The sequence below is a fragment of the Triturus cristatus genome, chromosome 5_2 (genome assembly GCF_964204655.1).
Source record: "Triturus cristatus chromosome 5_2, aTriCri1.1, whole genome shotgun sequence".
NCBI classification, from domain to species: domain Eukaryota; kingdom Metazoa; phylum Chordata; class Amphibia; order Caudata; family Salamandridae; genus Triturus; species Triturus cristatus.
In genome coordinates this window covers 412414376-412426495 of record NC_140588.1, presented here as the reverse complement: position 1 = coordinate 412426495, position 12120 = coordinate 412414376, and the positions used below count along the sequence as shown (strand labels likewise).

Here is a 12120-nt window from a genome sequence, read left to right as displayed (position 1 = left end):
AGTTGAAATACATTTTGTCTCACATGATAATTTTAACATTATGAACAAACTACACACTGTACTTAAACTTTCTTGTTTATAAATACTTCATCTAAGCCGTCAAGGAGATAGATGAAAAATCCACACGGTTCCAATAACTGAATTCAGATAGGAAAACTTGTGGCTTTTGTGAGGTGTTATAAATGTATGAGTTTTTTTTTTTTTTTTTTAATTCTGTTTATTGGATTTTCCAACCAAAACAATAACAATGATTACAGCATATATCACATAGGTAGCATTCGCAGTGCAGGTATGCCAACCACAGTCACATCCATTCATCACAGCATTTCAGTGGGTCTGCTTCTCTTCCCATCTCCTAAGCCTGAAAGTGGTCCTGATGAATATTCACCAACACATCGCTAGGCCCTGTCCATTACCCCTCCCCTGGACCTGCCCGCCTCTTCACATATATTAGCACTCCCATGACCTTGCCCCCACAGCTATCGCCCTACAGTCTCCACCCAGACAGCCTACAGTTACGGATAACGTTCAAGTTCCCCATCTCCTCCTCCTATCTCTCCCTCTCTCCCCCAACCCTAAGTCTATGCACGTTTGTTACTGAGCCTCCCCTCCCGGTGGTCGGTCAAGTAGGTAGCACGTTAACGGTGCCCATATGTCCCGAGGCCTAGAGGTTCTGGGCAAGAGCTCCGCATATATCAGTGATTGCTCCTGACAAGTCACCAGGTCTGTTATCCAATCCTTAATAAATGTATGAGTTGCCGTGAGCTTTTGGCGACTACTGGATCTTTCTTGACTGTCCTGCCTAAAAAAAAAAAGTTTCTTTTGGAGATCTCGGGGGTGCTGTTAAAGGACATTCCCACCGTTACATAACCATTCCAACAGTGCGAGGGGCGGGGAATGTCCTGACCTCAGCCTGCCCTTTTTATAAAATCAGAACACCTCTGCTCTTGTTGTTATCATCTAGAAATGGAAAAAGGGTAAGAAAACATTCTTCTGGCTCGGATGACTCATAGATTCTCTGTCCTAAAAAGTACAATATTGGCTTGCCACCCCTGTGACTGGAAGGGGGAGGTATCAGATATGCACAGGTGGTTGTTGTCCAAGCTTGGTTACTCATTCTTAACTTCCTTAAGATTCCCTGTTACCTTAGCAAGGCATGCTACTCCGCATAGCTCCTTCTGTGTTGCAATATCTGTGCATGTATTGCATATTGTTTTGTTTAGGTCGATAGCATGCATTATTCATTACGGATGGTACCACCTTCTTAGGATAAGTAAGACTCTTACCTAATGAAAGATCCTCAGACATTCATTTATTGTAGAAGTGGCGTTTCAACAGTATCATCGTTCTCTCACACTCACTGACATGGTATTAGTGGACAGTTGTGTCCACCTTACCGCCTGTGCAATACACTACAGGTAAGGGCTGGAGTCTGCTAAGCAAGTTCACTGAGTTGCTCTGTGGCTGCAGGACTTCACTCAGTATCAGAGATCATTCACCCACTCTCCACAGGCGCTCACCCTTTCCTCAGAGAGCTCAAGAGGCCTGTCATCCTCAACAGTCTCAAGAGTTAAACCTAGTCATCTGAGTGACAGCCCATACCTCTCAGTCAGAGGCCTACAATCATTTGGGTTTCACAGTACGTGAAGCAACGCTTCTTCAGCATATAAACACACAGTGAATTATTGGTGTATACGATTGTAATGCTAAACCCAAACAACTTTGAATGATTATTATCTTTTTATTTTGCAGTTTTATATAGCGCTAACTCTACCCGAAGGTATTGGAGCACTTTACATGAGCACCAATTACATTTCACTAGGTCATATTCTTTTAAAATCATCAAACTTTTATTTCATATTCACTGTCCAGTAGCATTTATTTCATAGCTAATATGATGACACTTTAATGAACTTGATTTTTCAAATCTATTTGGCCATCTAAATCCAACTTAGGTTTGCTATTGACGGTATTTGTGAGGGCAGAGTTCCAAACCTAATTCACAGAAAGAGGATTGGCAAAATGTTACCCTTGTAAATGGAATATGTGAACACAGAAATGGCGTCAGTAGGGTGGCATCTCCACATTGGCAAATTTAGGTCTAGCCGTAGGTTATTGATGTCCTGCTAGCAATGGTAAACGCCCACAATCATGTAATATGTACCCTTCATTTTCACACTTTGGAAACACTTGTGAGTTTTCTCCCAACAAAGACATAAGTATGTATATTTCTAGGGTGTTTGTCGAGAGAGAACACCCCTGAATTTAATGGGAGTTTAGAATAAGTGGGTTCTCCACGGAAAAAAGATTTTACCCTGCATAGGAATAAAAGACAGGTTTATCAGCTAATGTACTTTTGAGTAAAAAGGTACACATGTGGAAATATTCACCTGCACACAGTTTTTGTGTGTACGTTTTAATCATATGAGTACTCTTGGAAAATTGTGAACCTTGTATTTTTCAGCGTTCACTCATGACATTCTTTGATGTTTCTGAAAAAAGTTTAAAAAAATTGGCAAATAAACGAAGATTTTTTTTGCCTCTGTTTTGTGAGGTTGTATGACATAATTTCGAAAGACAGAAAATCGACCTACAAAAATATCGCAACAAAAATATCGTGGTCAAGAATATCGACATCCTATCTACAACATGGTAAGTACAAAAATATCGATAATTTAATATCGATGTCAAAAATATCGTAATTAAAAAATATCGTTTTTTTTTTACTTTAAAAATATATGTAAAATAAACCAAATAATACTTATAAATAAAAGAAACATAATTAAATATATTTTATAATATGTAAAATTTATATTTAATATATATAATTAAATAAAATTTTAATTAAAAATATATATATAATATATAATATATACACTTACTTAATAATTACTTTTAATAATAATTTCTGTAACATATAAATTATTTAATATTTTTTTAAATTACCAATACATCTATACACATAAAACAATAACATTAACAAATATTAAATAATTACATATAGCAAATAATAATCAATATTTTTAATTTGAATAATTTTTATTATAAATTATATATTACAATAGCTAAAATATTACAAAACATATTAAATATCAGACACAATAAAACTACTAGTCCAACTCCAACAAAAACAACAGTAAGGAAAATGTTGGATAGCGTAGGGGTAAAAATAACTATTCCAACTCCCGAGAGTGCAACAATAGGGAAAACATTGGATAGCGTAGGGGTAAAAATTACTATTCCAACTCCAAAGAGTGCAACAGTAGGGAAAGCGTTGGATAGCGTAGGGGTAAAAATTACTATTCCAACTCCAGAGAGTGCAATAGTAGGGAAAGTGTTGGATAGCGTAAGGGTAAAAATTACTATTCCCACTCCAGAGAGTGCAATAGTAGGGAAAGTGTTGGATAGCGTAAGGGTAGAAATTACTATTCCCACTCCAGACAGTGCAACAGTAGGGAAAACGTTGGATAGCGTAGGGGTAAAAATAACTATTCCAACTCCAAAGAGTGCAACAGTAGGGACAACGTTGGATAGCGTAGGGATAAAAATTACTATTCCAACTCCAGAGAGTGCAATAGTAGGGAAAGTGTTGGATAGCGTAAGGGTAAAATTTACTATTCCCACTCCAGAGAGTGCAATAGTAGGGAAAGTGTTGGATAGCGTAAGGGTAAAAATTACTATTCCCACTCCAGACAGTGCAACAGTAGAGAAAACGTTGGATAGCGTAGGGGTAAAAATAACTATTCCAACTCCAAAGAGTGCAACAGTAGGGAAAACGTTGGATAGCGTAGGGATAAAAATTACTATTCCAACTCCAGAGAGTGCAATAGTAGGGAAAGTGTTGGATAGCGTAAGGGTAAAATTTACTATTCCCACTCCAGAGAGTGCAATAGTAGGGAAAGTGTTGGATAGCGTAAGGGTAAAAATTACTCTTCCCACTCCAGACAGTGCAACAGTAGAGAAAAGGTTGGATAGCGTAGGGGTAAAAACGTACTATTCCAACTCCAAAGAGTGCAACAGTAGGGAAAGCGTTGGATAGCGTAGGGGTAAAAATTACTATTCCCACTCCAGTAAGTGAAACGGTAGGGAAAGCGCTGGATAGCGTAGGGGTAAAAATTACTATTCCAACTCCAGAGAGTGCAACAGTAGGGAAAGCGCTGGATAGCGTAGGGGTAAAAATTAATATTCCCACTCCAGATAGTAAAACAGTTGGGAAAGCACTAGATAGCATAGTGATTCTATGAACATTATAACCAATTCAATAATTTGTTATAAAAAAATTGCATGTTAACAATGTATTTTTAAAATAATTATTATTAAATACCAATTATATAAAATAAATATTTAAATAAATAACTTTAAATTACATCCCACACTATTCCCCCTTTAACACACAACACACTACACATACAAAATACACAATGGATTTAAATATCAATTTATCTCTTATTTACAATTAATAATACATTCTTCATAATTAATATAGTTATTAATTGACTAATTAATACATATTAACTACGAAATTACAAATATTCACCTATTAATTATTAATTAACAATACATTAATTAGCAATAACAACAAATAAAATACAATAATAAATTATTTATATTTACTATATTTAACTAACCAATAACAATTATTTAATAATAATTACAAATAAATAAAAAATATCATTATTTATTTTATTTTAATTACATCCCACCCTATTCCCCTATAAACCCACAGCCCACTACACATAAAAATTCACATAATTAATGTAATTATCAATTAATCAGCTAATAAAATTAAATCACCAATTAATTACTAATGAACAGTTAATTAATTAACATAACAATAAATAAGTATTAATAATAAACTAATTATAATGTATATAATAAGCAATTAATAAAATTATTTTACAATTAATAATTAATTAACAATTAATTAATCAATTAATATTATTATTTACCAATTATTAATTAATTAACAATTAATTAATCATAAATACCAATTAAACAATACATATTAATTCATTAATTACAATTAAATTACTTCCCACCCTATTCCCCTATAAATCCACAACCCGCTCTGATACTAAAATGCTAAATTAAATTTAAAATAATTATTAATCTCTAAACATTTATTTTTAAATTTATTAAAATACATTACAATAATCTTTAACATACAAATAAAATACATATTAAATTACATTACACTAAATAAATATCGATATTATTGACATCGAAATTTTTGCTTACGATATTACTTACATCGATATAAATTACTTCGATATCATTAACTTCGATATTACTTACCTTGGGATCGATATTCTGTCCATCGATATTCTTGACTTCGATATTCTTTACCTACGATATTAAAAACACGATATTATTGTAGGTCGAAATTTAAAACTCGATATTTTGGCTAAACACCGTTTTGTGAATGATACTGTTGTGGAAAAAGAAAAATTGAAAAGACAACATCATCTGTGATGGCTCGCGCTGAAATGACACTTAGGGGTCCATTAGGATGTAGGGCGGATCGCCACTGCCCGCATGGCGGTGGCGATCCACCCTACATCCTTCCCCGCCCGCCACCCATTTCCCCCACCATATTAGTATGGCGGGGGTACCACGGCGGACGGGAAGACCGTCCACCTCTTTTCCGCCTGGTCGACGAGTCGACCGGGCGGAAAAGGGTTTAATATAGTGGCGGTATCTGCTAGACACCGCCATCGATATTAAGATGCAGGCAGGAGGCAGCCTTTCCGCCACGGAAAGGCATGCAGATTTTGAAGTTGAGGGCCCGTTGCGGGCCCCCAGGATGTTGGGGGGGTGGGAGGGGCACATGGGGGGTACCTATGGTACCCCCCTGCATGTGCATGCACAACATGGCAGGCACTGCGCGGTGCCTGCCACGTTGTGCATGCATATGCACAACATGCATTTTTGGCATTGCGGCGGGTGATGCTAAAAGCACCTCCGCCACAATGTTAAAAATGCAGGATGCGCCCGCCAGTGTGGCGGGCGCATCCTAATCACCCCCACTGGACCGCCGCACTTATGGCGGGCGGTCCCTTTTTACGACTTTGTCCGCCCGCCATCCTAATGATGCCCTTATTATCTAATAATCGAGGTATAGTAAAAGCTGTTGGTCTCTTCAAATGATGGGTATGCTTTTTATCTGGTGTTAAATCCCCTCAAAAAGTAGTAGCAGGAACTGTGTGATAAGTTAGTTAGTATAAGAAGCACATAATAGTCTATTCACAAAACTTGATCTTAAGCAAAGTAAGTAATTCTCAGGGTATCTCACAATTGTAAATTGATACTTGTATAGCGCACTACTCACCCGCAAGGGTCTCAAGGCGCTTGTACGAATACCGCTGTGGAACCCATCCTGGCTTTCCCTGTGAGGCGTCCACTCCTGGACACCCCCAAGGTGGAGGCCAGGCATCCTTAGCGTTGTGGGGGCCGTTGTGGAGATTAAGCAAGCTATTGCCCAGAGTTGCAGAGTGGGACTCCATGATTGGAATGGCACCGAGGCGAGAATTATCAGGTCAATGGAATTTTTTAGCCCAAGACCCACCGATGGCGGGAATTGAACCCTGGTCCCGGGCTAGACCTCTGCATCAGGGTCTGCCGCTCTAATCATTGAGCCACACTTCTCCACTCCACAATTACAACAACCATTGTATATTGTGTTCAAAAAGTACTGGGCTGGAAAATTCTGGAGATGTTTTGAACGTTCTTAGATGGTTGTATGGGAATGAGATACACAAATATGTGCTCAATTACATCCTGAAGGCCACCAAGAGAGGTATAAACACGGAAAAAATGTATGGTGTAAATGTAAGATGCGTTGGACGTTTGATAATTCACTGCAAGGGAAAGTGTTGAAATATAAATGTATTCACTTAGTTAAACTAAGCCTTTATTGGTCTAAGATTATAGTCTTGGTCCTCCTTGAGATACTGAACCATGCCTTCAGGATGTACAGACATTTGTCATCATGGTGGTTACAACTTGATACCGGAAGACATCAGGTTCTGGGGATGGTGGTAGTTTGCAGCAAGGGCAATAGCCTGTCATCTTTTTTGTATGAAGAGTGTGATGTTGTCGCATCAAAGGAGCAAGCAGTTAAAGCCCTGCATGAGCAGGCAGATTTTCAGGTTTTTTAGGTCGAGCTTAGAGCCAGCGCGCATGCGCTGCTCTGCGAGACTTGTTGTAGTAGAGTATGGAATAGAAGCCCTGCCTACTCTCCGCCCATATTTGTCATTGGCTTGTGCCATTGTCCTTCGTAAATGCTGGCTTCTGATTCGTAAATAGGCTTGTTAGTCCTTCCTTAGTACCACCTTGTCTTCATTTGTAACCTCCCATGGCGACTGGCCCTTTTCCTTCGGTACACGGTACGTGTTATTAAGTCTTGTAAGCACTATTTTTTGCTTTACCTCTGCTCGTGTACCAGCACAGCGGGCGCTTCATGGACGCCGCACTGCACATTTTGGATTTTCATTGCTTGGTCAAATGCAGCATGTCTAATGCCGTTTTATGTATTTATGAACGGCTCTGCTTTTACTTCATTCGCGGGCCATTATTTATTCATAAACGGTTCCACTTTCAATTTAGATTTAAGTAGCCGAGGTGAGCGTCCTGCTTCAACATACGATGTTGTTTCTGCACGACGCCGGCCAGCGAGTGTGGATTCACAGCCCAGCCCCCCCCCCTCACTCTCTGCTAAGGAGAAGCGTGCAACAAAAACAGAAAACAAGCATTTGCAATGCAATAGGTCTCGCATTCACGCAAGTTTAAGCTATTGGCATTGTAAATGACAATGCCTTTTATTTATTATTTGGTTTATAAAACATAAATAAAAGGTGACTACAGTTTTGGTAGATGTTCAAATTGTTCTAAAGAGTAGGTTACAACCTTGTGATCTTCTGTTTTGGTCCTTTCTTTGAAATCTTTATGGGCTTATCAGGAAGGAAGGCTGGGGAGAGGGCAGGAAGAGGAGCAGTGAGGATCCAGAATTTGACGGGAGTTTGGGCCCCCTTCATGGCGAGTGCTCAGGATCCTGGACTTTGTGTTGAATTTAGAGTGGCTAAACAATAGCTCTTCTGCGTACTAGGAAAAATATGAGGTTTCTGCTCGACAGTTCTGCTGCTTTGTTTAATGGGAGGCCAGAATTACTTGGAGCTGAAAGAACTTGGTTTAAAAAACTGTTTTTGGAAATCGTAGTCCCTAGTTTAATTAAATTCAATAAACACTTGTACATTTGTTTAAGCTGGGGCAGTCCTTGGTTTTCCTTAAAATGAACCCTTTGCTTTAGACAATCTGGTCATGTATAGGAGAGAACGGCAGCATGGTTTCTGTTTAACAAACTGTTTGCTTTGATTTTAGGGTGGCCACGTGCTAACTCCGCTGCCGGCTGCTACACCACTGAAACCAGGATCTGCTGTAAGTAGGTGCATGCCGGAAGCAAGATATTTCGGGCAATCTTAACATTTCTGTATAATAACTGTTGGGTTTTCTGTTTGGATTCTATATGAATGTTGCTAGCTGTTCAGGTTTCAGGTAAACAGACTGAATTTTAGCTAGCTTTACTAGATTATAGGTAAGACCTGCACCACTACGCTCTGTATTGAGACTAGGGAATGTTTTCTGTGGTAAACATGGAAGAAATACTTTTTTCCTGGTCTGATGAGATTAAGAGTTGACAATATTTCCTATGGGAGGGAGCTTCTGTATCTTTGAGACCAACAATCTATTAAGTGGTATTTATGAAACAAAACGAATCCACTGTGATAAAATAATTGTTCAGTCTTTAGAGGTGAAGTATTGTGACTTTTCAGTGACAAATACTGTTATTATTTTTCCCTTGGTACATTTGTGCAAGAAATTCTAATGCTTTTGAAGTTGTAATATTATTACAGACCGGCATCAGCTACATAACAGCCTGTCGCGAATTGTGATATTACATTTTGTTTCCAATGTAGGGTTTCAACGGATATGAAGCTTAACATGCTGTCATCAACTGTTTAGCTGCAAATTCCATTCATGGATTTCTAAATTAAAGGGTTGTTAACATTTTAGTGGGTGGGCTAAGCTGATTTTTACACAATCCATCATGTTGCCCTCCCCCCCACTTGGTGATGGATTTTTCTTCTTACAGATATTCGTTTATTGTTTTGTCTCCACCTATATATTTCATACATATATTACAATAACTGCATAAATAGTGTCTTCAAAAAGGATCATCTTATAATGTTCGGGCGAATACAGGACGTACATGTACGTAATGTCAGGCTTCTTTACTCATGGACAGCATAATCAGTTTTAATCTTGAGTTTAAAAAAATTCAACAAAACTGGTGGGAGGTGGGCAATTTCTGTTCCTGTAGTTAAATACGAATGTGCATTCAACCATTTAATCTACATCCATTTATCAATTTTTTTTCTTTTTGTGTTAATTTAACTGATCTACTGGTGTGTAAAGTATTCTGGTAGCTCATTTACTCCTCCTGCATTTTGCAGTGATTTTACCCACCCTACCAAGTAAACATTTGTGTGTGGGTGCTCCATGCATTTCGCATTTCCACCTCCCAAGCCCCATTTTCAATCCATGCCACTTAATTTGAAAGTACAGAAAATCTTCTGCCATACTAAGTTGTATCTACTGATGTAAATCCCTGCAAATTCGTATTCCGTGTATGAGTATATCTGAATGTACCGCCTACGCTGACATTCATGCACTTAAGTTAAAAGTCGACCTCACAAAAAACTCTGCATTAAGCCCAGATGGTTCGTACTTCTTGGCAGTAGCTGGAATCCAGATGCCCCACCTTTGAACAAAATGTCCTGCTAAAGAATATTGCAGTGTGGTAAAATCTGTAACAGGCTTGGGAGAGACGCATTCTTAATGTAGTGTCACTAAGATAAAAAATGCAGAAATTAAAAAAAAATTGTAACTGGGCAAATTGATTTGTCACCCAAAAAGATATTAATTGAATAACAGTCACAAAAAATATAATTGAACGAATCCAGGCAAAAGTAGAAATTATGTCACTTTGCTGTGGCGCCCCTCTTTCTTAAATGGTAAAGCCTGTAAGGTGCAGCTCTGTTGAAAGCTTCAGCCTAAAGACCTCATTTGGTAAAATCGGGTTAGAAAAGAAGTTGCTTGAAAAATGAAGCACTGAGTTTCTCTTTAACTTATGTTATAGAATGTTTATGTGAGAAGTTGAGAGTATACATTGTATCAGTATCTTACATTGACAAGTGTTCCCCTTTATTGAGTGAGTTTTTTCCCCAGAATCTTTCAAATATTTCTCTTGCATTTTTCAGACCTTTCCGTTTTTTGGAGTACTTCCGGCGATACTGAATGAACACGGGGAGGAGCTGCAAGGAGAGGCAGAAGGCTATTTGGTAAGCAGTTTCTGTTCAAATTCCCTTTCTCCCACCACCTCTTTCTCTCCTCTGACAGAAATTTTCATCCATCTAGAGCACGCTGACCAGTGTATGATGCCCGAGGAAGAGATTATGTATGATAGTCTATTACAGTGTTTTATTGCAAGCATTTGGACCACCTTTTAAAGAGATATGCCTAGTTCAATAGTAATTCACAGCTGGATTTTTCTTAGACTTTATTTGCTCCTTTTTGACCTAAAAATCTTCTATCTAGCCAAGCCATTTAGAGTTACCAATTTGTGATACCGCTGCCTGAGATGTCATTGGTGGGGTTACCTTGTCTGTCTCTCCTGTCCTTGCTGCTACCTCTTTGTCCTTCATTCCAAGTGAGCTTTTAATTTTGGTAAGGCGAGCAACAGGAGTTACTAACCCCATAAGAGTTACAAGATCTGGGGCAAAGGCACCAGTTGCTTAGAGTGGTGAAGTCTCCGAGTAATGTATTGTGAGGATATGAGGAATAACTTTTGGAATCTGGACCGGAACTACGGATTCCCCTGGTAATTCCTCATTTTAAGGACACCTTATGGGTCCAATTTGTAACAGGCCAGTAATACACTCAATCCCAGATTTACTAGTACTCCTAGTATTGGTAATTATGGGAGTGTCTGGATTGGGGATATCATCGGCCACATTCCCAGGACACTTACAATGAGGCCCTCAAGGTTATTTCTAGAACTGAAATATGTTCTCATTGGGGTCTACTGGTGCCACCTTTTGGACATGAATTCCAGTTTCAGTTGCAGAGTAAACACGGCTGATTATTTGTTTTTTGGAATCCAGTGTCAGATTGTGTCTTCTGAATTATTTAACAGGTATTCAAGAAGCCTTGGCCTGCCATCATGCGCACTATTTATGGCAACCACGAACGCTTTGAGAGTACCTACTTCAAAAAGTTTCCTGGCTTTTATGTGGCCGGCGATGGTAAGATGTTTTCCTGTTTCTTAAACACATTACTAATTAGCCCCAATTAGCAAAGGTATTTTCGGCCATACACATACGTTTATATTTAAAAATATCTAATTATCCCTGCCTCACGGGTATAAATGTATTTATTTTTGCTCATATCTCCAGCCTGTGTCTGGAGAAATCCGCAGTAGGAAATCCCACAGAAGTGATTGGATGTAAGCGTTACAATGCATGGCTTGCCTTGTAAATTTGTGAGTGCATACAAACATATATGTTTGTGGGCTTTCACAAACTCTGATCCAACCTATTTCCTGAAAATGATCGGAAGGATGGGAATGAATGAACCCTAGATTTCGTGAGCGTAAGGGAAGTGTTTTAACCATATGCCAAAATGTTTTCCCTGTGGAGAAAAAAAAGATAGAATACAAAAAGTGGGATTTGCACAGCGGACGCCAGTCTCTTGTGCCTATATCTGCTCTATGTAGATTTCAGCACAGGTAGAATACATGACATGCCAGGACATTGCCAGTGGGGCACCTGCAAGCCTGTGTCCTGCACAGCTTCCCAACCAACCGCTGGGAATTTTTTATGAATTGAAAAATACGTAAAAGATAAAAATCTCCACACTTACTTTTACATTTAATGCTTAAGCTTAAGATATATCTCAAAAACAACATTAATCGCTATTCACGTAGGAGTTCAGCCTTGTTAGATGATGTCATTGCTGTTGCCATTGATTGCAATAACCAAAATAATTTGTTAACTTGGGTTTGTC

The 12120-nt window shown here is 38.5% G+C and overlaps 1 protein-coding gene across 3 annotated transcripts in view; it reads left to right on the top strand.

Annotated features, from left to right (window-relative positions):
• The window catches only part of ACSS2 (acyl-CoA synthetase short chain family member 2), a 156908-nt gene that overhangs the window by 123769 nt on the left and 21019 nt on the right, over positions 1–12120 (top strand). For all 3 annotated transcript variants that reach the window (XR_014962136.1, XR_014962135.1, XM_085607321.1), the window contains exons 12-14: positions 8377–8433; positions 10317–10397; positions 11252–11360. Coding sequence is in view for 1 of the 3 variants with exons in the window: in XM_085607321.1 (XP_085463447.1) it covers positions 8377–8433; positions 10317–10397; positions 11252–11360 (247 nt within the window). In the remaining 2 variants the exon portion in view is untranslated. The remainder of the gene's footprint in view (positions 1–8376; positions 8434–10316; positions 10398–11251; positions 11361–12120) is intronic.